Raw genomic sequence first — 25,952 nt, 5'->3', positions numbered from 1 at the left:
TTACCTATGTCTGTGTTTGGCCGATGACAGTTTGGCTTCCGCCGTTTTCTTGTTCGCTCACGGCCGTGACGAAGAAGAGAAGCGCTTGCAAGACGCGTGCCCAGAACAGCTCTCTAACACTGACGTATATGTTCACCTTGCTCAGTATAACACTGTCAGTTTCAGCCCTCTTTGCAAGATATCTTGGTGTTGATCATATGTATCGTGTATCATCGTGTACAATCTTTCCACGCTTCGTTCCGCGAGACGATCCTCGGAACTCGAAGAGACCGATCGAGCTCCGTGCTCGCGAGGGAACGATTACGATCGGTCCTCTTCCGGTTCCGAGCGCGACACGTCGAACCGACGATCGCGTTCGAATTTCAGCGAAACGTTCCGCAGCTGAGATACAAATTTTAGCACCTTGTCTCGATGTGCAAATTAAATTCTCGTTGTCTTGGTGTACAAAGTAACATGTGGCAAATTCTTTACGCGTGTGATACGTGTTTCGCGCATTGTGCGTGCAATACACTCGCGCGAATTACGCGGCACAATTGGAACAATTCGTCTCACGGTAGAACGGCACGTGCTCCGAGTTTTCTATTGAATATTGGGTGATATTCCATTAATGTCTGATGATATTCTATTAATCTTCATCTAAAGATTCGGTGATATTCTATTAATCTTCATATATCTTACAAGAACAGAGTCGGACAAAACTCTTTTCGAATGAAACCCTCGCACATGCCATAGCATATCTAGAAACGAAAAACCTCTTGGCTTTGACAATAATCCTCCATTTTCGAAAACAATGGGCTTCAAATTTCCATGTCACTGTAATAAGACGATTAGAAGCCTACAAGTGTTCCAAATCTCCACGCTGAAATTCCCTTCTCTACATTTTCCTTTTCCTTTGAATTGTAATCTCTAAGCAACTCATATTTTATTATATCATTCACCGTCCTATTACAGTAACATGCAAGCTCAAAACTAGTTTCTCGAAAACGAGGAACCATTGACAAGAAAACCACGAAGTTTCGTTCCTAGATACACACCACATGTACTGAGTTTCATTAAAACTCAGATTTATACGCCCTGTTCCTCATTACTACCGTAATTTCTCAAAATCTCGCGGCTGCCGGTACCAAAGTGACGCGCGAAAGGCGGCGTATCGAGAAAAAACGTGGGAAAAGATTGGAAGAACGACCGACGTTCGAATCGTCCGTGCCGCCGCGTTCGATCGGCCGGCACCGATGCCGACGCGGCACGCACCGCTTAAACGCACGGGCTTCACGTGGATCTGGTGAAATTTGCAGACAAACGACGCTCTTGGCAGCACGTACAACTGGATTTACTTTATACCATTGATCGTCCTCGGCTCATTCTTCATGCTGAACTTAGTTCTCGGTGTTCTGAGCGGGTGAGTACACTTCGATTCTCCTCTCCGTCCCCTTTCGATCTCTCTCGCCCCGGATTTTCGATCTCCCCCCGGCCCGAGACGCACGCGCGCGCGTGCACCCGACCCTCTATGTCTTTCTTTGTCCGTCAGGGAGTTTTCTAACGAACGAACACGCGTCGAGAGGCGGGCGGCTTATCAGAAAGCAAAGAGAAAACGTCTGTTCACGACTGCGTTCAGTGCCTACTTAAAGTGGATCACTCAAGCAGGTCTCGAAACGATCGATCTTTTCCCTCGAGTTTGTCGCCCCGGTAGCGCCGTTGCGTTGTTTGTCCGCATATCGAGGGACGTTCTTCCGTGTACCGGGTGCTCCTGGAAGACGAGCGAGTTGTCGACGATACCTTTGACACGACAGTCGCGTTGAAATCGGCGATGGATAACGAAAGGAATTATTTTTCGTTGATTAGTCGATTCTTCGGAGTTCGATCAAAGTTTCGACTTTCGGAATTAGTATACCTTTTTATTTGTAATGTTAATAATATAGGACAGCCATTGCTGTCATTTCCATATGCTCGCGATTGGACTCGACTCGCGTTGTCAAGAATTTTCTATGTTAGCGCTTGTTCTTCGTGACAGTTGGAAATGGTACTAATAATTATTAACTCGGTATCGCGACAATGTCGCATTATCAAGTTACTAAACATCCTCACTCGATAATTTTCTGATTGCAACTGTTTTCAAGCAACTCGAATGCTCCGGAGCAGTCATCGCGTCGAGAGACTAATCGATACTCTCGACGTAGTTAAAAGGAAAATAAATGCAACGATAATTCCTCCTTTCGAGAGACCATTCGAAAAGTTGGTCGGTTACTCGCACACCCGGTACACGCGGAGTTTCACGATCGAGGCACTCTCGGCGATTCTTCGCGCGAAGCGTCGCTTCGACAACTAATCGCCGGTGTTCCGATTGTCCCGCGCTCCCCGCAACAGCCTATATTGTTAGCAACAAATCCTGGAAACCGCTGAAACCGGTAGCAGTAGCTCGAGGCGGGTAAACGCTAGTCGCCAGTGGTAAGATCCGACCGCGTGGAAGCTGTATCTTCTCGTAGCGCCAGCAATCTCCGTTTCGATCACGCTCCGCGTAACAGCTCGAGTAGAACGACCAAAGAGCAACGCAATCCTGGTAGGGATATCTGTTGGGTCGATGCATAAATTAGTTCCTTTCCACTCGACGAACTGAAATTCTTCGCCAATACCAGAACCACCGAACAATTAGAGCGACTTGTATCAATTTTATAGAAAAATCGGAGCAATACATCCTGTTTCAAAAGATCTAACGTTGGTATCCTCTAAACAACATTTTACACTATCTTTTGTAGTTCCAGAGTTAAATAAACTCTTTACCGAAGATTCTCTGATCTATTACAAAACCTTTGAAGATTCTACGAAGTTACACATAGAATACCTGAATAATACAGAATAATTAAACTGTGTACTGATTTATTGATTGTTTCGAATGATTGTTGAACCACGGAACTCCCTTCTGCAACGGTCCAACAGCTCGCTAGAGTAAAGTCTCGCGCGTATTTTGTGCCCCGCGCGACCCAAAGGGGGGGTGGAGCTAGAAACGCTTTACCATCGGCCGCCACGTAACCGCCCTATCATGTCTCTGTAACGCTTGTAGAGAGTTTGCGAAGGAGAGAGAGAAGGTGGAGAACCGGCAGTCCTTCCTGAAGTTGCGAAGACAGCAGCAGCTCGAGCGTGAACTGAACTGTTACCTGAATTGGATCTGCAAAGCAGGTTAGAGAGCCAAACCAGAGTGACCCGCCACCGCATCGACTATCGATCGCTATCTCCGTTCCTTTACCTTTAAGCTGGTAACCCCTCCGACTAGACGATACGTTCGCTCCGGCTTTCTTCTCGGTCCCTTGTCGGCCAGTTATTTATCCCGCGCGCATTCTCTCCCGCGTATCGCGCGTAGAGTACGGTTTAGAGTCGATCTTCTCCACTGAATGTTAACGCTGTTGTTTCTAGAGGAGGTAATACTCGCGGAAGAGAGGACCACGGAAGAGGAGAAGCTGCACATATTAGAAGGTTCGTCATTAATTCTTAATCAAACCCGTAAAATCGATCGATTCCAAATTATTCTCGCGTCTTCCCGAGGACATTTGAAATTTCCAGTTTCGCGAGAATACTGCTACAGTTCGAACACGAATGAAAAATGTTTATTCAATTTATTATATACGTTCAATCTGTATATTCTAAATAAAATATTTCATTCGAAATGTTCGCTATGAATATTTTCTGATGAATGTTTCGATCGAGCGACTAGGAACATACGAACTTCGTTTACAGGGAGAAAACGAGCCGCGGCGAAGAAGAAGAGAATGAAGAACCTCGGCAAGAGCAGAAGCACGGACACGGAGGAGGAGGAAGGCGACGACGACCAGGACGACGGTGAGTCGTATTTTTTCAGCGCGCCCAGGTTCCCCGGAAATCGTCGATCCGCGAAGCTCTGCGTCGCCGGAGTCGGTGTTACGACCGTCCGCCGATCTCTCGCTCGAGTCTCGAGTTGAATTCGACCGGTTCGTAGCGTCGACTCCGCAGTTCGTTCCCCGGAAGCGAAAATCTTCAGCGCCTCCATTGGCTTTGGTTTCATCGGCACCGGCACGGCGTAACTCTGCTCGTGGCCTGGCCGGAAATGCGATTCGATCCCTTAATTCTGAGATCGCTCGCAACCTTCCTTAGCGTCCTCTCCGTAGAAAGAAGTTCCGCCGAAGTGAAACCGATTATTCGATATCCATTCGAGAGACACGTGTCGCGTCGCGAAATCGCTTGAAGAGGGCTATTGACGGAACCTCCTGCGAGGTACATTAGAGCTCTGGGTATTTTTACCATAGCAGGAATAAAAGCCCAAGGAACCGTTGCTTCGCTAATTTAGTCGCACTTCGGCGCGTTTCGCCAGTTTTATAGATTCACCATAGTTTTAACCTTACGTCCGTTTGCCAGAAGTCGAGGCGATCCTTGGTTTTATTACTCGCTATGGTCAGTGACGAGAACGCTCGGGACCCTTGCGTGGCTCACCCGGGGCTGCAATCGGCAACCCCTCTAGGATCGCTGGTCGAGGGGAAGTTAGTCCCACTCGAAGGAATTCGTTTGCACGCGCCCACTACCTCGGAAGGCTACGAATCAGGCGGACTTCCAATTTTGCGCACGCCTACCCAAAGGTTTATAAAAACCCACGCAAGATACGGAGACGATAGATGTACAAGATAGATTCAAGCTAGACGAACGAGACGGAGTGTACAGACCTCGTTGTAGACACCGCTGACGAGTATCACCGAATTCTCTTAATAAACAGCGAGTTATCTCCACCGAAGTAAATATTAACACGTTAAGCGCCACGAAAATCTTAAGCGTTTTCCCATAGAGTCTGTCTTTTGTAGCAAAGAAAAGTAGGAATACTTATGAATTGTTCGGCGTTGGAACGTTTGCCTTACACTATTATCAACTTAGTTGCCTTATTGAACATTTTTATTTCACATCGGTTGTCTTGTACGTTACGATTGTTCTTTAGTCATTCAGAAGCGTCGGTCACCAGTGGCTGACACGGCGCTTAACGTGTTAATACGGTCCACTTCCAATCAGTCGCGCAAAGTTAAGTCGGCGTGCGACGTACGGGTTTCACTGTTAAAATTTCGAAATAGAAAACGCGTGCTCGATGACACGAGCGACCCTTCCGGAAAAGAACTAGCTGACGACGGCCCCACTAATGAAACGCACGCTATCAGATGCTCCTCTTGTTTCAGAGCCTAAGAAAAGCCTGAAAGGTAACTACAGCTCTCGATGCAGCCGACTCTCGCGATCAGCGACGCAATTAAAGGCTGCGTACCCGTAACTTGACTTCTGCAATTGCTTTCTTCTCGTGTTGTTTTCCGTGTGTTGATCTCAGAGAGGCTCCGCCCTTTGGTACACGCTCCCACACACGCGTTCACACGACACACACGGACATATACACGTACACACGCGTAAACCTGTAACAGGTATGCTGGCGCGCAATCGACTCCGCTGCAGAGCATACTTCGCGCAACCAGTCGTGAACCGTAATTGTCACGTAGTCGCCGTATGTGTATATGATACCGGGTTGACGAGGAAGCTGCCTCCCCCGCTCAATGGACCGTTCAATTTAATTGTGCCGTTCGTTATAATTCAATCCCCGCGATCCGGCTAAATGAAACTTTTATTCTATCAACGCTGAAACTACCGGCTCAAGATGACCCGCTCCTGATTTCTTCTCTCCGCGATTGTTGAAACGGACGTCTCTTCGAGAAAACGAAGAATCGTGAATCGATTCTAGTCTGAACAGATGCACTCTTGGAGTTCCTACAGGGGAACTTCAAGTGAACTCGATCGGTAGTTCCAGTGTTAACATTCTAACAGCGAACGTTCCTACAATCAATTTCCTTCGATATTTCGTTAAAATTGCCCCTTTTCTCGTTAAATCGAATACAGTCGTTCAATTTCGTTTACCTACGAGTAACTTATAGTGCACTGGAGACGGAGGTTCCTCGCCAACCCAATAGAACTATGTTTTAGGAGAGTTGCGCGTCATAGATCTGTCGGCGGCGTTGCTTAGGATTCGCGGCCGACTCCGCGGACGATCGGGGCCGCCGATTAACTGGATGTTTCTTTTAGGAACTGCTTCTGTTGGCTGGTGTCGCTGTACTCGTATCGATATCCCGATCTGTGTGTGTCCGTGTTGTCCGTGCAAGCCGCTCGATGAAGTATTCGCGAGGGGAACGCGCGTCGAGTCGCGAATACTTCGAGCTCGGCCCTGCGGCTCCAGGCGAGGCCTAGATTGCGAAACACCGACGCCGGTGTTCCTCGTAAACGCGTACGCGCCGTCTCTCGGAGGTATTTGATCGCCGAACTTCCGATCCGCACGGGAATTCCGATTTTTACGGGCGTGTTCCAGGCGGCAGGTGTTTCGCGTTAATTTATTCCGACGACCGAGCGTTCGTCGATCGAACATTCCGTTTATCGCGCGTTTCGCGCTCGAAAGCCGCGCAGCCTCGAAGCGTCGACGTTTCGACGATGTTTATCGCTAAAAGGGCGACTCGACGGAGCGTTTCGAGTATTCGCAAGTTCGCCCGATTAACCTCGACGCTTCGCTCCCGATCTGAGTGTCTCGTCGGCGATCGAACACGTTCGAGAGCGGTTCTGCGCGAACGTTATCGTAGTTGGTGTACCAGTACCGGCGAGTTGCCTTATCCGAATATCGTAGAACAATTAGTGGCGCGCGCGCGGACCGGGCGGAATCGATTCGACGAAAAATAGACTGCCAGAAATAGGCGCCGTCCCATAGAAGGTACGACAGACGGACTGGGTCGAAGTACTTTACACTACTAGCGGATAGATTAGTCACACGCACACCGCCGATCACACGTACAGACAGACAGACAGTCCGCTTTCATTAGAGCACCAGTGCTTAGATATAGATTTGTCTCTGTCCTAATTATTTATATAGGATGTAACTATATATTGTCTGTGTGCCGAGTTCGGGGAGGAGGAATTGGAGGAACAGATCACGGGACTTCCCAGTCGAATCGCGGTACGATACGCGAATAATGTGAATCTCTTGTGAATGAAGTAACTGGCATTCCGAAATTTCGGGGGATCTCTATGCGAAACGATCGATCGACTGGCATATCTTGGAAACGTCCGAAAGCACACGAACCTCCCATTCGCGGTTGTCGTTCCCGTTCGAATGCTAACGGTCCGCTGGCTGGTGGTTTTCAGGGTACTCGAGATCTTCCTACATCAAGTCGAGGGTGAAAGACAAAGGGACCTGCGTGCAATTCTGGCGGGCGGAGAAGAGGTTCAGGTTCTGGATCCGGAACTCCGTGAAGTCGCAAAAGTTCTACTGGTTCGTGATCGTCCTCGTGTTCTTCAACACCGTGTGCGTGGCCGTCGAGCATTACGGTCAGCCCTCGTGGCTCACCGAATTCCTCTGTGAGTAATCGTCGAGAGGATTCGCTCTCGTCGCGGAGAACCTTAACAGCAGGTTTACGGAACGCGTCGAATTGAACGAGCATCGATTCTTTCGGGAATAATAGAACGAAGTGTACGATAAATGCCCGTAAACCTGGCGTTAATTCTGGCGTTCGTTTCGTTGATTTCACGCGTGCGCGGGTATCATTGTTTCATTCGTCGCTGTCTTTTCTGTTCGTAGACTTCGCGGAGTTCGTGTTCCTGGCCCTGTTCATGATGGAGATGTTCATAAAGGTGTACGCGCTCGGCCCCCGCACATACTTCGAGTCGAGCTTCAACCGTTTCGACTGCGTGGTCATCTCGGGATCGATCTTCGAAGTGATCTGGTCCGCGTTGAAGTCCGGCTCTTTCGGCCTCTCCGTCCTACGCGCCCTTAGACTCCTGCGAATTTTTAAGGTCACCAAATACTGGAAGAGCCTCAGGAACCTCGTAATATCGCTGCTCAGCTCGATGCGTAGCATCATCTCCCTGCTCTTCCTGCTCTTCCTCTTCATTCTCATATTCGCGCTGCTCGGCATGCAGCTGTTCGGCGGCCAGTTCAATTTCGAGTCCGGCACGCCGGCCACCAACTTCAACACCTTTCCCATCGCGCTGCTCACTGTCTTCCAAGTGAGTAACCGAAGCATATCTTTAAGTGCAATCCTCTATTCCTCTACGAAACTATGAAATTTCTGTAAATCTTAACCCTTTGCGGACGAAGATTCGTTAGAGTATAGAAAACCTTTGGACAGAGTCAGATTCCGCATCAGATTAAACGATAGAGAAAAAGGAAACTATGCACTGATCTCTTTCTATTCGAGTAATTCAGTAACTCTTTGCAACTTAGTATTCCGTATATGAAAGTCTCATCCAAAATGTCCACTTTCATCCGCAAACGGTTAAAATAATCAATTTAACCCTCTGTAGGCCCGTGTAACTTTAAAGTCACGCATCAGTATATTGGCATCTTGTTGATTCATTTCATTTTGCACTCGATGTGGCGAATAAAATTAAGTAGTCGGTTAACTTCAACTTTCATACGGTCAGGCGTGAAAGTTTGTCATTGTAACTTGAAAGTTACAAAATATATTCGTTCGATGAAATTAATGAAACTATTGAATACACTGCTAATTCGGATTCCTATGTGGACATTTATTAATTCTGTGCATAGATTTTGTTACGATCATGAACAAAAATTCGGTCCATAGAGGGTTAAACTATAGAATTTAGAATTCAAAGTATATTATATTGTGAATAGAGTAGATCTACTGTTCGAACGGGAGAAAGAAAAGTGAAAGAATGTCAGGAAAGAAGACACGAAGCATGGTCTTTCCTTTACACCGTTAGCGATAGAGGATCTTACAGAGAACGAGCGTTCCTTTAACGAGACGATCGTTTCGCAGATCCTGACCGGAGAAGATTGGAACGAAGTGATGTACCAGGGTATCGAGTCGCAAGGCGGTCACAGGAGGGGCATGGTATACTCGCTCTACTTCATCGTGCTGGTGCTCTTCGGCAACTACACGCTGCTGAACGTGTTCTTGGCTATCGCCGTGGACAACCTGGCGAACGCACAGGAGCTGAGCGCCGCCGAGGACGAGGAGAAGGTCGAGGACAAGGAGAAGCAGGCGCAGGAACTCGAGAAGGAGATCGAGTCTCTGCAGAAGCCGAAGGATGGTAGCCCGCCAAAGGTGGCAGTCTGCCCTCCGAGTCCTACCCAAAACTTGTAAGCGACTAGCCTCGGACGCGTCCGATAGGGGTGGTATTAATTCGACACCTCGCGATTTCAGCAAAGACGGAAAAGGTGGGAAGCAGTCGTCCGAAGAGAAAAAGCAGGATGAAGACGATGACACGGGACCAAAACCAATGCTGCCATACTCCTCCATGTTTATACTGTCCCCTACGAATCCGTAAGTGTTCCCCTTTTACTTCCGGTGTTTCGGATAACTGTGATTGTAGTGTGTTCAGCGTAGTTATACTTTTGAGGAGCGTGAATCAGTGTGAGTGGACAATAAGAGGAAAAGTCTCTAAAAAAGGTCTAATTCCACGTTAGGATTCGAAGGATGTGTTTGAGAGATTGAGAGTGAGAAGAATGATTGCGGAGAGAATGATTTTTTAGTGGGAACTGGAAGAGTTTTATCGTTGATGAACCTAGTTATGTTTTAGTTCTGTATGTTAATATATCCATATGTTCGACACTGTACAATGATGATCCGCATCTCTAATTTCGACAGCGTAAGAAGAGCCGCCCATTGGGTCGTCAACCTGAGGTACTTCGACTTCTTCATAATGGTGGTGATATGTTTGTCGAGTATCGCGTTGGCCGCCGAGGACCCGGTGTGGGAGGACTCGCCGAGGAACGAGGTTCTGAACTACTTCGATTACGCGTTCACCGGTGTCTTCACCGTCGAGATGATCCTGAAGATCATCGATCTCGGGATCATCCTGCACCCGGGCTCGTATCTCCGCGAGTTCTGGAACATAATGGACGCGGTGGTGGTGATATGCGCCGCGGTGTCGTTCGCGTTCGACATGACCGGCAGCTCGGCCGGACAGAACCTCTCGACGATCAAGTCGCTGAGGGTGCTGCGAGTGCTCAGACCGTTGAAGACGATCAAACGAGTGCCGAAGCTGAAAGCGGTGTTCGACTGCGTGGTGAACAGTCTGAAGAACGTCATTAACATTCTCATAGTGTACATATTGTTCCAATTCATTTTCGCTGTGATCGCGGTGCAGCTGTTCAACGGGAAGTTCTTCTACTGTACCGACGAGAGCAAGTATACGGAACAGGATTGCCAGTGAGTACCGATACCGCCGGTGTCCTTTTCTTAACGGTCGAGAAGTGTCTGTCGTTGACGGTTCGTGGTAGACCGTTTCAACCGTTTTCGGCTTTACTTAGAACGCCTGTTTGAATTAGTCGTTGACGTAGCTGTAATTAGTATCCCGTGAAGCAAATCGGAATTATTCTAACGCAACGTGTCCCGCAGGGGTCAATATTTCGTTTTCGATGAGGGCGCCATGCTGCCGGAGCCGAAGAAGCGGGAATGGCTGTCCCAGTGTTTTCACTACGACAACGTGATGGCGGCCATGCTGACGCTATTCGCGGTGCAGACCGGCGAGGGCTGGCCGCAGATTCTGCAGAACTCGATGGCGGCCACGTACGAGGACAAGGGCCCCATCCAGAACTTTCGTATAGAAATGTCCATTTTCTACATCGTCTACTTCATCGTCTTTCCATTCTTCTTCGTCAACATCTTCGTGGCCTTGATCATCATCACTTTCCAGGAGCAGGGAGAGGCCGAACTGCAAGACGGCGAAATCGATAAGAATCAGGTTCGTCGGCGATCGAAAACGCTTCTCTCTCGCGAATGAATGATCCCGGTGATCTCCATGTCGCTCGTTTCTTTCAGAAATCTTGCATAGACTTCACGATACAGGCACGCCCGCTGGAAAGGTACATGCCGAAAGAGCGTAACAGCGTAAAGTACAAAATCTGGAGGATAGTGGTATCGACGCCGTTCGAATATTTTATCATGGGTCTCATCGTATTAAACACGTTACTGCTCATGATGAAGGTAAGCCAGCCCGTCGCGATTCGTTTCCATCCGAGAGAAGCAATCGGTCGGCCGCCGATCGACCAACGCGGAGGCGCGCCGCTCTCCGTCGTCGGCGTGTTACGATCGCCGAAGAAACGAGAACATACCATCCGATCGCCGCCACGCAATCGCGATTCTTCTCGCGTCGTTTATTTCTCCGGGGAACCACCGCTCGCGAATCGCCGCGTACCGTACAACGCGTGTGCTCGATTTTCTCGCGAACTACCGGCAACTTTAACCAATCGCTCTCGCGAACCACCGGGAAAAAAAAGAGAACCGAGACGACGCCGATCGTCGCCAATCGCGCGACACGGTTTATAGAACGGACTCGTCGACGAGAGCACGTGATCGTCCGGCGAAAACGTCGCGCGCACAACGGGAGCGAGTTCGAACCGAGCGTAAGACAATTACGTTATATCTGTACGAGGACATTGTTGTTCTTGCCTGCCAATTTATTTATTGCTCTCTGTATAATTGTCATTCCTTGTATATCCATATTGGTACGTGTACACAGCTGTGTTGGATTACTCTTGCGTGTACCCCCTCTGTCCACCCCTCAGAGACCAGTGAACCATCTCCCTCTTTGACTGTACTTCTTTCTCTCTTTCTTTCTTTCGACTTTCAGTTCGACTTTGCTCGACGCTTTTTCTATTCTGTGCTCCTCCGTTCGTTTTCGAATCGAGACGTTATTCTTTGAGAGGTTCACCGTGTGCGAGTGCCGCGACCAGACGGTAATAATGATAACATTGCGATCCATTCAACGCTTCGACTGCCGAGTACTCGTCGGAACTTCTGTGTAGCCGAAACAGCGTTCTCGGTAAATCCGAAACGAAAGAGTCGAGATTCTCCGTACAGATTACTCTATCTCTTCTGTATCTCGTATATCCAATAGTTCTTAATTAGAAATTTTCACTCGGAAAATGAATGTTCAAGTTTGTTCAAAATTGCAAAATTGCAGTCAAAGTGTCAACGACTATAGCCAACGTTCGTAGATATTCGAAGAACACTCCGCTAATCGAAGAACGCAGTGGACAAAACTATAAACAGATATTTAAACAATAATAAACGAAAAAATATGAGAACGAGAAGCGAAATGCACTCGCACGCGGCGTCGTCAACCTCGCGCTCACGAGGACGGTATTTTCCGCTTTCCATATTGCCTCTGTATTTGTTCCTTTCTCAGCGAACCTGTTTTCGAACTTTCTCGTTTTCTCGACCTGTCGGTGTGCCTTCTATATATCCCCCTCTCTGCCCCCCCTCTGATTTGCATGACCGCTGCGCTGTGTCCTCGTTACGACAGTAGAACAGTACTCCGGTGCAGCGCGAGAGGAACGAATTATCGGACGTCGTTCCGTTCCACGCGACCACGGACACGTATTTCCACCGATATATGAACACGAGACACACGTTACACACACGAATATACACGCGATGGTGCGTTCGACTCGTACAAAAAGCCTCGACAAGCCCATGTTTGAACTGGTGGCGGGGTTCGAAGCTGTGCACGAATGTCTGGCTTGATCGCGCCCAGCGGCAAACGACAGCCGTCTGCGAAAGGACAAGAGAAAGGAAGAACAAAGAACAAGCTGCGAGAGCCCTGGCACAGTGCAAGCCCGCGACAACCACTTTTACTGCACTCTTCTTTGGTCCTTCGCTCTCTATCTCTCTCTCTCTCTCTCTCTTTTTTACACACTTTCTCTTTAACCCTTTGCCTCTGTCCCTCCCTTTTCTCTTTCATTTCGCGCGCTGGCTGCGAACGCACAGAGGAATATCATGCCCGAACACGCGTCCCAGATGACGCGATGCGCTTCAATATACATCGTATTAGCGCTCGCGCGTGGGATCGCGGACAGAGATCGTTGGAGCGGAACTTTGTCGTTTATCCTGCGGAATTCTAGCGTTGCGATAAATCTGATACATCGAAACTTAGTTTCCTTTACCTTTGGAATTTCAATAACCCGGTGAACCGTTCGAAAGAACCTTGTTCGATTCATTTGGAAACTAACGTTAATTATCGAAGATCGTGCAACGTAGATCACTCTTCGAATTCGGATTAACGATCTAAGTAATCTAAGTTCAAGCAATTTCAAAAACCAATGTATTAACCGTTAATTCTCTCGATTGTTTTCTACCTAACCGCATTAGCTTCTAAGCGTGTAACGAAATAGACTAAAAAACAGCATTGACATAAATTATTAATCTACGTGGTAATCAATTAACATAAACTGCCCCGAGCTCAGGAAACTAGAATTCCAACGCCGCCCCTGAATACTCCACGATCTCGATCCGCGCGCGAGCGTCGCACCGCCGAGGAACTCGTTCTTTATTTCCATTATCTCCCCCGTTTCTTTTGCCCGACGTCCTCTATATACTAGTGTACTGCCTGAACACGCTGGGAATGCGATACGTCACGGAATCCACTGGCACACGTGTTACTTTGCACACATGGTCTTGGGAATGGAGCGCACACACGGGTGGCATACACGGTGTTTGAATGTCCGTCGAAGAGGAAAGAGAACGCACGAATCTCCGTTGTCTCCCTCCGAACACGTTCGCTTCGGGCTTGATCCTCTTCGCGGAGAATCCTCGAGCGTTCTCTTTCCTCGCTGGCACGTAAATGTTCCCGACACATATACGCATCGTGCTGAGAGTCGCGCCACGTCCGACCGAACCGCGCGCCTCGCATGCTGACATTGCCGCAACTGCTCGCCGACGAACGAATGACAAAAAGCAAAAGGGGGGAAAGAAAGCGAAAAGAAAGACGCGCATCGGTCCAGTGAACGGACCGCGCACGAGACCGCGGCGAGTCTCGCATCTCCGCTGAATGCGCGTGTGTGTTCTTGTTCCACCGCCGGAGACACGTTTGTTGCACGGGGCGCCCGCACGACTCAAATCCCCCCCCCCCTCTCTCTCTCCCTCTCGATCGACATGAAACAGTCTCTCCCTCCCGAAACAGCGAGGAGACATCCGAGAAACACGGGAACCCGTGACACCGGTACCCAGACATCCCCGCGAGCTCTCAAGCTTGACCACCTCCAACTCGAATCTTCCGCCTCCCCCGAGATTCTTGTATTCCGTCCCTCGGTTTAGCCTTTTGCGTTTCCTTCGATCGTTTATTTTGCCGTAGCGACTCTCGTTCTTCCCATTTGGTCGACTATCCGCCACTTCTCCCCAGACACTACTTTCTCCAGTCGAACGCCGTTCGAATCCTTGGCACACGAGTGTTTCCCGATCGGAGGACCGCTGTACCAGCTGGATCTCGATGGAAATGCTTAAGCAACGTCGAACTTCCCTTTTACCAAAGAATACAGTATTTCCTGGTATTCAAACATTGTACGGTATTCAAGCATTGTACTGTATTCAAGCATTCATCGATGACAAGGAAGCGAGAAAAAGTGTATAATTACGGAGATTCGATTATTTTTAACACTAGGTTTACGGACCTCTATTCTACGGTTTGTTCTATTGCTCCTAGAAAAATCGACCATTTAGATCTTAGAAATTAGGGATTTAAAATTAGGTTATTACCTAAACCGACATAAACGTTTGCCAAGTAATGTTTCTAAAATTCAGTATGCGTCGAATTGACGCACTCCGTAAACCTGGTGTTAACGGAATTATGGATTCTCCGATGGAAGATTTTCAATCTCGTTGCTTTCTCCAGAGGTAGAATATTTCAATGACGAATTCATCGCGATTGTTCGACCTAGCTGGTATAGCCTCCCCGTTGCACACACCAGCAACACGTAATGTACAAGTACTCTGTGAACCCGTGTCCCTACTCACCCTGGCAATATAAAAGAAGAAACAATCTCTTTAATGTGATCGTTACGCCGTACACACCTGGTAGGGTCGTACAGATACACGTATCTAGGTTAACGCTAATATTATACACCTATCTGTCTCTCCCTCTCTTTCCCTCTTTCTCTTTCTCGTCTATCTGTCTCTCTCTCTCTCTATCTATCTATCTCTCTATCTATCTCTCTCTCTCGGCTCTACGTCTCTGTCGACTAAAAGGCAGACACGCGCGCACACGAGCCGTGTAACTTACAGATTTCGCACACAAGTTGATCGCCTCACATGTACAGGGTGTCGCGCTGACGTCGCCACGGACTGGAAGCCTTCGCGCGGCCGAGCACGCACAGACCTGTTTCACTTACGGTCGACCTCGCGAACGCTCGAATCAACGGAACAACCTCTGCACATGTGAGCCGTCATAGTTCGTTTGAATCGAGATTGATTCGAGATTTCACGGTTCACTCGATTCGTGAAGTTTCAACAGTCGGAAACCGTTTTTGCTTTGATAGATTCTCTGTTTCTATGACACTGAAACTACCAGGTCAAGATTATCTGTTCTTAATGTCTTGTTTTTGTAATTAGTAACAAGATAACAGACTCTCCGAGAAGCTATTGACACTAGGTTTACGGGCATTTATTGCACAGTTTATTCTATTGTTCCTGGGGAAGTTGATATTCGTTCATTTATCAATGAGAACCGATTGAAACATTTACCAAATAATGTTTATAAAACTCAGTCTGCGTCAAATTGACGCGTTTCGTGAACCTAGTGTTAAAGAAATTATTCAGCGATACGATGTATACCTTAATTACGAGTTAATTAACCACTTAACTGTGTTTGACGAGTATACACGCCATAAAGCTTGACACGATACTAATTTTTTCATGAATTCTTTATTTTTTTACATAAACATGTAATTCTTTGTTTCGCTTTTTTTCATTAGAATATACTCTACATTCGTGCTTCGACGAGTACACGCTTCATTTTCGATTTTATTGCAGAACCAGAGGTTTTCCCAACTAAATTCCACAGTTAACTGGTCAAAATTGCTTTAGTAGACGATCAGATATATTCCGAAGAAACATTAACGTTAATGTCAAACTTTTAGCGTGTACACTAAATTCTTCATTCGACGCAGAATGCAAAGAAATAAATAATATTCTTCTAATGTGGAGAACCTGAATGTTTTATTTCAATATACTGAAGAATGCACAGCAAAGTTTCGCAGTCGAAGGGTTAAACAACTGGTTAAGTCTCGATAGACGCCTCGAAGTTTCCATGGAGTCTTCGAAAGTCAATGTACCTGGTAGTTTTACTGTTAAGACGAGTGCAACTAATCAATCAATCGCGTAATGAAGAATAGATTCTTGGTAATAGTTAATTCTTGGTAATAGTTAATGAAACTTATATTTCACAAAGCGAAATATAGAGAGAATACGAGTGATTCCTCGTCGCCGTTCGCCGTTCGTCGAACGGTGAATCAGAATCGGCTCGACAGTGACCGAGGCGAAAGAGAAAGAGAGAGAGAGAGAGCGCGCGAGCACGTGTAAGAGGAAAAGAGCGGAAAGTAGAGGAAACCGTCCCCTTTCTCGATTAACGTCGACAACGCGGCGAGGAATGGGGATCCGCGCGTCCGTGTGCCGCGTCCGCGAGGAAAACACGCCGCGTCGATTCTCTATAACGCTTGTACGTCTGTTTGTCTGTCTCTGTTCGGCCGTGTGTTTGTCAGTGTATGCATTGCAGTTCCATCGGCAAAGCGACGTGTACAAGAACACGCTGAAGTACATGAACATGTGCTTCACGGGGATGTTCACCGTCGAGTGCATACTGAAGATCGCCGCTTTCGGCGTGAGGGTAAGCTCCACCATGCCAACAAACCAACCCCTCATCGAACCGACTTATCGAGAGAACGTATTACTATGATACGCGCTTAGAAACCATAGAACCGGCACCGTGGCGCGTCGAAGACGCTCGCGGGCCGGTCCTCGCCGAGAAACGAGCCGCGACGCTTCTCGCGAATTTCCGTTTCGATCGCGAGATCGTCCTCCTCTTTCGAAGTTCTTAAGATTCTTTGGAAATTTACGAAATTTCGAGAAGAATCGGGTACAAGCGTCGCCGGATCGATTCTCGGCCGTAGCCTGCGGTAAGTTCTGCTTATTAGACTGAATTAGAGCGTTGTTCCTTTTATTCTGTTTCCCTTTTTTGTTCCCTTTCGTTTGGAGATTTGATGGTATCCTGTCGACTGAACTCCGGCGGATTCGTACATCCTGTTTGGAGGAAAGTTCTTTCGTTTTGGAATGATACGCGAGCTGCTCGGAAGCCGACGCTGTTATGCAATTTCCCAGGTTTTCTGATTATTCTGAATTTTCATGGATAAATGCCGTTTGGTTGTTCAGTGATTCGGTTCTTCGTTTGTTCTACCTCATGAATTTATATCTATAGCTTCTGAATATGTTGTATCATTTCAGAAACATTGATTTCCCGAGCGTCTACTTTCTAGACAATTGGCGAAATTGGCTTCCGAGCGACGCGTTGATCGTAGCATTTTCTCGACGAGAATCGTATGGACTTTCGTTGTGATCAATGATAGAAGAGAAATGAATTGTTCGACCAGTAGGAAAGAACTTTGTTATCGAAACAGTACACGTAGATCGTTGAGAATCCATGGTAAACCATTCGTGTCGGCGGTTGAACGTCAAACCGGTGGTACGAACGTCTACTCAGATTTCGACGGAATTCCTTTCCTTCGTTAAATTAGATACACGCGGTGGACGTTCACCTCTGAACACGATGTTAGAAAGTCGGCGCGAGATCACGCGCATTTCTCGGTCAGCGAGGAGACCAGGCTCCAGAATGATCCGAAAATTTCAATCGCCCATGGCCTGGTCTCCTCGCTCGCCGAAATCCTTTGATTCGACACGAGACTCCGCAGGACCTTTGCACCGCAGATCTTTCTTACGGTGCAATCTTTCGTCCGAACCTTTCCGGAAGTAGAATCCGATCAAGACGAAGCGCACTGTCGAAACTCCCGGAGCAAGCTTCTATTCAAAGAGGAAACGTATCAAAGAAAACTCACTCTGAAACTCGAGCTTCTTCCATTCATCGTTCCCAAAGCTGATCTCGCGTCGTTTCGAAATAATACGATCCTCTCCGATCTTGAACCTTGCTCCGCAGTTTCGATCGGTAGCGACGTACGCGACGGGAAGTCGGTTTAACGACGAAACGAAACGAGTTGACGAAGTTCCGAGAGAACCGGAAAACGTTGTTCGTCGTTCAGCTAACTCCCGAAGCTCTGGTCTATGAAACACGAGACACACACACACAACACGAGACACCAAGGAATCACGCACACCATGATCAAGTAGCCGCATACACACGAAAGATACAGATCATCAGGACACATCGGACAGTGTCGCGTCGATTGTTATTTTCCGTTGATCTTTCTCTCTTCTCTCTGGTCTTCCGTTTCCTTTCTCATTCTGGCTCCGTTCTTTTTCTTTCGTTTGCGAACGAACTTCTCTCCGCCGCGAGCGAAACGAAGGGGGAGATCCGCGGTCAGCCTTCTAGGAAGCGAAGCCTCCGGCCGCAGCATGAACGAACGTAGAAGCCGATCCACGAGAACGCTCCCGTGCATGCTGTATCTCCGTCTTGTTGCATCCGCACGTGATATATCACTGCACGTTGACATGTTTCTTCTCATTCCTTGCATGCGTACACCGCGGCTTTCGACGTCGAGCATCGCGACCCGTCCTCCATCTTGTCGCACGGTCGACTCGTGCGTCGCGACAGCGAGTCTCACGGTATCCGATCACGATGTAAATTCACGCGTGAGACGCGTTTGGATTCGACGTGCCAATTAACCGATAAGATAATTAGATAAATGCAAGTACGTTGAAACAGCGGACCCCAGAATTATGCGTGAGATCGATTTATTTCCATGGAATTCTGGATCTTTCCTTTAGAAAACTGAATGTTTACGCTTTACGTGTGAATAGTAAAGCTGACGTCACCGGTATTATGCGATGATGAAAATTTGAAGAATTTGGAATTTCGGAAGTCTTTCATTTTCTGCGTAGAATTTATAACATGAAATGTATGCACGCTGTACAGGGGTCCACTGTTCTATCAAAAGACCACGATAGTTTCACCGTTGTCACTAGATATAATTAGAGTAATTCACCGATAGACAGCCTGTCACATTAGAGAATCGCAACGCGAATTCGAGTTCCAGTGCTGAGTCGTTTTCTTCGACGCGCGTCGACAATGAGTATACTACTAGAATAAAACAATTTAAAGTTGAAACTTAACCCTTAGCACTCCAGGTTGTTTCGTAATCTATCAGCAACTGCGACTAATTTTTATATTCCTAGCGAAAATGATGAGTCCTAGTGAAAATTTTATTTTCCTTCTCAGTGGAAGAATTCCTATGTATGGAAAATCGAATAGTTTTAGGGTAGGTTCTTTAAGATTCAATGAAATATTTAACCCTTTGACCATTTTGAACATTTTCTGACGAGATATAGGTCATACTCTTTGAAACTAATGTAACGATAATTCATAGATAAACTAAGCAACAGAGGTGTTTTACTTAAATATTTCACGTAGCAAACTTTAATTTGAAATATTAAATATTCAACTTCATAGTTTCGTTGTATCGAATCATGCGGTGAAAGTCACCTCTCAAGTGCAAAGGGTTAATATTACAACTGGTGCAATATTGGAGCCTAGAGTTCAAAGGGTTAATAATTAGCAATCTATATGAAACACTTGACAAGAGCCTCCACACCGACGCGACTCGAGTTCCTCAGCATTGGAAGCACGCGAAACGCTTGGTAGATCGAACGACTCGACGAGAAAGACAAAGATCCAGAGGACGATCGATGCTCCGCGCGGAAAACGCTGTCTGTTGCATCGACTGCGCGTTGCGGGCCAGCAACGGCGAGTATTCCGTCGAGCCTCGACGAAGAACGGACCGCCGAGAGCTTCCGTTTCCCGTCACACGCATGCAGCCTCCATCGTCGCCCGGGAATGGCCGGTTAATTGAACCCACAAACGCTCGCCACACACACACACACACACACAGGACACACGAACACACACGTACACGAACGGCCACGTACATGCATACACGGGTACATACGTACACGCGTACACACGCAAGAATCGAGCACCGTTTCGCGCGCCGAACGGAAGACAACGGCGAGCCGGACGACGGAGGATCGTCCGAGCGATTCTGCGTCGGAGATTGGTTAGATTTGCTCGCCGTCGAATCTGCAGGGGGAAACCGGTTCCCTCATCCCGCGAGTCACGCTTCGATCCTTGTTCTCAACGGTGACCGTTTCCTTGACGGAAATATTCGCGGTTCACGTCCGTCGAGAGCGTTACCGGTCGAAACTCTGGGATCGATTTTCCGTGAAAATTGCAACGCTGTTGTTTCTGTAATTCGATGATTGGAATTAGCTACCGAAGTAGGTATTGCTCGAGAAATCGACAGTTTCGACCGGTAGCGACGTATCGGCGAAGAATAGTCGACGAGGAATTGATTCGCGAAGCTCGTGAATCGAATGTTCTTCCGCCTGGAAAGTTCGCGCGAGTCGTAACGAACGAATTGGATCTGGAACGGACGAGCTGAACTAACGATCGACGTTACGGAGTAGATTGACTTCAGTCGGAGGAACCGGTTGACCGGTTTATCGTTCGAGAGATTCTTTGACTCGCGTTTTTGAACGGGACGTTCGAACGATCGGGAGCCACTCGATCCTGTCTCGCGCGGAAGAGATCGAAGGTCGAACGGGAACGATCGTGGAGACGAATGAACGGGAAATGCGGGCAACGATGCAGAATCTTGGCTTGTGTTACGTTTGTGTGTTGGGTGTATTTTGTAGTATCACGAGGCGCCGACGACTCTATTGGACACCTTGACCGTCGTGAACTTGATCGTCACCCTCCTTTTCCTCATTGAGTGCATCCTTAAACTCGTCGCCTTCGGATGCAAGGTATAGATAACGCCTCTTAAAACCACTCACTCCACTAAATACTTCAATCACACGCAACCATCATATATCATATAGGGTAGAGAGTATACCTGTATACAGTTATACGTGAATATCTTCTCTTCTGTCACTTCTCTGTCTCCGACCCGACCGGTGTGTTTCATGGATCGATATCCGTTGCGTTCCGAGACCTCTGTACGAGAACCTAAATTCTCTCGGGGAGAACCGTAAGATTCGTTCCGAAATTCCTCGCGATAATCGCGTCGCGAACTTACCCTCGAGAATGTATAATATTAACGCTTTATCTACCGGGTGAACGGTTTATTAACCTCTCGCTGGGAAGACGCTCGTGACGTTCCCGAAAATTGCCAACGATGTATACTATATTAAATCAGAAACTCCAGATTTCTTTGAACTCTTCCTTTTACAAGATTCTTAACCAGTTAACTGTGGAATTTAGTTTGAAGAACCTCTCGTTCTGCGTGCAATAAAATTATAAAATGGAGCCTGCACTCGTCGAATGCAGGACAAATGTACTTAGAGTTTAATGAAAGACCAAAGCAAGACAAAGAAGAGTTACATGTTTATCTGAAAAAATAAAGAATTCATCGTTGGAAGAATTCAAGCTTTAAGATGACGTGTGTAGTCGTCAAACACAGTTAACTGGTTGATCTTCGTCTATTCGTTGCCACCGCAAGAGGTTAATAAACTCCAAGTTAACACTAGAATTAGCATTTAATACGATTAATATGTAATCCCTATAAAAATTGTAATAATTGATTATCAATTCCTTCAGACATTCATTATAGTAGAATATCAATAATTTAATATAGTAGAATATAATTCAATATAGTAGTTGAATATCAATAATATTCAAGTGAAACTATTTACTTTCAAGATTTCGAATATTCAATGCTTTCAAGATATCGATAATTACGAAAACACGTTGAAACCAGTCATTTCGACTGGTACAGTTCTACTGTTAAAACTCGATCTTTTTCAAGATCATTTCGAATATTCAATGCTTTCATGATATCAATAATTACGAAAACACGTTGAAACCAGTCATTTCGACTGGTACAGTTCTACTGTTAAAATTCGATCTTTCTCAAGACTTTCGATCGATCCCACAGAATGATCGAGCAACCGGTAGCTAAAGCGTTGATACACATTGGTGCAACAATTCACGATGATCTTCGGATACGCGAAGTAATTTCGTGATCGACATAAAGCCACGGTGACACATGCAAGCGTACCGAGAAGCTGCGACGGAGCCCGAGATCGTTGCCGCGATACTCTCGGCTCGGTCGCCATCGTCGTTCCGAATCGTTCGAGGGAAGCGACCTCTTTCCCGGCCCTTTGCCCCGGGAGGACGCTGAAAAGTAGAAAAGTAGAGCTTCCGCGTGAATAACCGAGCCCGTCTCCGACGTCTCTCTCTTTTCTACCCGCCCCTTCTCTCTCTCTCTCTCTCTCTCTCTCTCTGTCTCTCCCTCTGTCTAGTTTGCTCGCTATTACCGGCATGCTCCCGTAGATACACATCTTTAGACGAGATCATCCCCAAGTCGCTTCTACTTCCACGGCCCGATCGTCATCGATCAGCGACGCGCGCGCGACTCGGGTACCCCGTGATCGGTTTTATAATAGAAGCCACTCGAAGGGGATGGCTCGCGATGGACGCGCCAAAGAGATCGCTATTATTACTCTTGTTGTTATTATTATCGTAACGAAGCGCGAGCTTCAGGTAGTTCAGACGTATTTATAGAAACCTCTCATTCTTTCGCTATCGCGTCAGGCTCGCGAATATTTTCAATTTAATTCGAGAATTGCGTTCGGCCTGCATTCAACGAGTATACATTATTTGATTTTATTGCAATCGGAGATTTTTCAATCTAAGTTCCACACTTAACTGGTTAATCGCGAAAAGGAGGCGTCGGGTAGTTTCAGTGTTAACGAAGCAATTGCATCACAGTTTCACAGAGCAAGAGCCCAACAGATGCCTCTAGAAACTTAGAGGTGAAAATTGGAAACGCGAGTCTTCCCATACATTTGGCAAAGATAATAATAGCAATAGCGACAGATTATCAGAAGAAAGAAGAGAGCATTATTCAGTTATTCGCAGCGTTACTCGAGCGCGACGCAGCTTCTCGTGGTCTATCTATCCGTCTTAGAGCTGTTACGTTTATCGCCTCCTCGTAGTCGCTGTACCCTCCCCGCGGTCTCCGACATTGTTCCGTCGATCACGTCGAACAGAGTTAACGATCAACGGTCTCGTTGCATCGGCGAGACGGCTCGGACGCGTGCTTCTCGCCGCGGATCCACGCGATTCGCCCGTCGAACGCCTCCCCGACGAATCGTCCAAACAACGAAGCAGTATGGCCTTTTTACAGACTCCACACACCGTTTCGCAGATCTAGCACGACCCATATTCGCAATACCCACGCGTCCAACATTTACGTTCGCGTAAGGGTGCGTACGTACACACGAATACACACACGCATACATGGAGACACACACGACACAGGTATACACGAGCACGAGCTACTCGCACACGATTAAACGAACAGCCAGAGAAACACCGACAGATACTTTCTTCTCTAGACACACCTTCTTCGAACTCTCGATTCGTAGTTTCCTCTTTTAGCAGTTAGCTTAGCAGACATCTTTTACACACCTTGAGGAACTTCGGGGCTCGCTCGAACGTTCAACCGAACGAACGGTCTCGTGGCCGTTTAAAGAACAATAGAATCTTACATATAAATGAAACTTCACCTTTTGCACTCCAGAAATTTTCACTGGAAATACTCAGTATTTCCTAATGAGTTGACTTCCAAGATTGATTTGACAAATCGATACATTGAGGAAACTATTTTCTTTCGATATTGCATTATACAAAGTTGTTAAACCTCAAACTTAAAATTTAGCTGTCAAATAAATTACTGAGAGGCGCCTCCGGAGTGCAAAGGGCTGACACGAATATTTATATTTATATTTCATGAATTTACATGTTTTCTGTACTTTTGTGAACAAATTTTCGAAGGTATCGATGTTTAACGTTCGAGAGAAATTTATTCGGCCACGATCGAAGCGTTTGGTAAGTTAGAGAACCGATCGAGAAGCTTCGAGCGAGGTCCGAAGGGACGAGCCAGGCAAGGATCGGTCTCTCGAGACTGAATTTCGACTAATCGAGCTCTGTTTTCCCGGTCCCCGTCGTCAGAACTTCTTCAAAGACGCCTGGAACATTTTCGACTTCATCACGGTGATCGGCAGCATCGTGGACGCCCTCGTGATCGAGTTCGGGGTACGTAGACCATCGCCAGCAAAGTAAAACAGTGAACGGAACATCGCCCTGTGTAAATGTACTGACACTCCGAGTCGAGAAGTAGTAGTGTTCGTGTCACTTTAACACTTTAATGGCCGCTGATGCGACATTTGTATCGTGCGCCGTTGTCTATTATTATCAGCGTATTAAATTTAAACTTGATGCAAAGGTTTCTATATGAGATTACATAACTGTGAGGTTTAACATTTATTTTCGATATCGTTTTTGGTTTCATTCTTGAAAATTATGTCTTTTCTATCTAGTTTAATTACGAGTATTCTTTGTCATTTCAATTGAAATATTCGGGAGGTTCACCTGAGAATTGATTACCGATTTACAAACGATAGTTCAATTGCAGCTTTGTTTATCAAGTAACTGTTTAATCCTAGAAAAAACGCCTCTAATGAAGTGTTTTTTCGAAACCGCGCGGCCTGTAAAGTGTTAACGTTCATTCGCCGATCGAGGAAGCCTACGAGAATCACCCTTAATTATAATTGTATATGGCCCAGTGTTGCTTGGTTGTACATCTCGAAGTGTTGTCTTTCCTTTAACCTCTTTGCTGCTTCTATAGTTTCGGCGGAAGTGTAATTGGATTGCTCGTTGGGTGTACGGAGTGACGTGAAGTCGCGGCGCGATCCGTGGAACGGACGATGCCTCGCTGACAAATCGAAGATAGTCTTCTTCTATTCGTAATTAACAGATTACGCACCGGTAACGAGAAATCTCGTTTTCATATAGACACTTAGCTATGCATGTACTATTTTACCATCGGCAATTCGGAAGAAATGCAACAAAATTGTCCACTCTACTTCAAGTGGAAATTTGAAGATAATACAATGATAATAGCAAAATAGTTTGCTTTGATCCGTGGGTAATGAATAACATCGATTGTTGTTAAATTAGTCTAGAAATCTTCATCGCGAGTCTCACTCGTCATTGTAGGCAAGGGGTTAAAATATATTACATAACAATATATCTGAGTTTTCTGAAGATTAGCCGGTACGCAATGTGTTAAGTTTGTTCTAAGTATACAGCGAAGGATCTTCCATCTCTCGGTTGCGCCACGATTTCGGAGAACATCCTGTACGCCATGTCTATCTCTGTGTATGTATATACACACACGTATATGCTAGCAGGTAAACAAGAAATCTTATTCGAATCCCTACAGTCTCATGTATTTGCGCGTAGCTTGATGCTGCATTCATACGCTACACACCCACACTGTACATTCTCACCGATCATCTGCACAGTATATACTACATACGATCACCGCAGAGTGTTCGCAGCGTACACGCAACATTCACGAGAGAAGAGCGTTCGAAGGGGAACGCGGTGAATATGATTTCTAATCGAATCGATTCGAGAAACAGTGATAACCATGAAATCAAAGGGTCACGGTGGGGGGAGAAATTAACCCTTTGCACTAGAAAGTTTCTCACTAGAAATATTTCACATTTTTCGACAAAATTTTCTTTGCGCAATTATTAAAAAGAAAACTCTCGGAGAAATTATTCAATTTAGCGACACGCAAACTAAATTGAAAAGCAATTAAAGTCTAAGTAGATGCACTTGGAGTTTCTATAGAGAAACTTCCAAAAGTCGGTTTACTTACTCGGTAGTTTCAATGTTCAGAAATGAATAGATTAGTTTCTTCAACTGCTAATGATCCTAATGAACAAAAAGCGTTCCGTTTCGAAGACCTGCTCTCGAATGTTGACTATAGTAAAGGTTGGACCGAACGATCGGCGTAACAGAGCGCACACCACCCATCAAGTATCTCTTGACTCCTCCTCCGTAGAAGTATCTATTCGAAACCCAAAGTTACAAAGAAACAGGAACGT

At 46.6% G+C, this 25,952-nt stretch overlaps 1 protein-coding gene across 5 annotated transcripts in view; it reads left to right on the top strand.

The window, feature by feature from the left end:
- cac (calcium voltage-gated channel subunit cacophony) overlaps positions 1-25,952 on the top strand; it is a 179,534-nt gene that overhangs the window by 128,316 nt on the left and 25,266 nt on the right. For 3 of the 5 annotated variants that reach the window (XM_076372153.1, XM_076372152.1, XM_076372151.1), the window contains exons 8-21: positions 1,296-1,399; positions 3,059-3,174; positions 3,409-3,468; positions 3,730-3,831; positions 5,184-5,204; positions 7,174-7,386; positions 7,607-8,034; positions 8,808-9,130; positions 9,195-9,314; positions 9,639-10,202; positions 10,392-10,737; positions 10,815-10,979; positions 16,543-16,653; positions 24,007-24,090. In XM_076372153.1, coding sequence (XP_076228268.1) covers positions 1,296-1,399; positions 3,059-3,174; positions 3,409-3,468; positions 3,730-3,831; positions 5,184-5,204; positions 7,174-7,386; positions 7,607-8,034; positions 8,808-9,130; positions 9,195-9,314; positions 9,639-10,202; positions 10,392-10,737; positions 10,815-10,979; positions 16,543-16,653; positions 24,007-24,090 — 2,757 coding nt within the window. The remainder of the gene's footprint in view (positions 1-1,295; positions 1,400-3,058; positions 3,175-3,408; positions 3,469-3,729; positions 3,832-5,183; positions 5,205-7,173; positions 7,387-7,606; positions 8,035-8,807; positions 9,131-9,194; positions 9,315-9,638; positions 10,203-10,391; positions 10,738-10,814; positions 10,980-16,542; positions 16,654-24,006; positions 24,091-25,952) is intronic. The other 2 variants (XR_012999716.1, XM_076372154.1) reach the window with 1 other exon arrangement.

The sequence above is a fragment of the Nomia melanderi genome, chromosome 11 (genome assembly GCF_051020985.1).
Source record: "Nomia melanderi isolate GNS246 chromosome 11, iyNomMela1, whole genome shotgun sequence".
Classification (NCBI taxonomy): domain Eukaryota; kingdom Metazoa; phylum Arthropoda; class Insecta; order Hymenoptera; family Halictidae; genus Nomia; species Nomia melanderi.
Note: the sequence above shows the minus strand (reverse complement) of the source record. Positions and strands in the feature narration are given on the sequence as shown.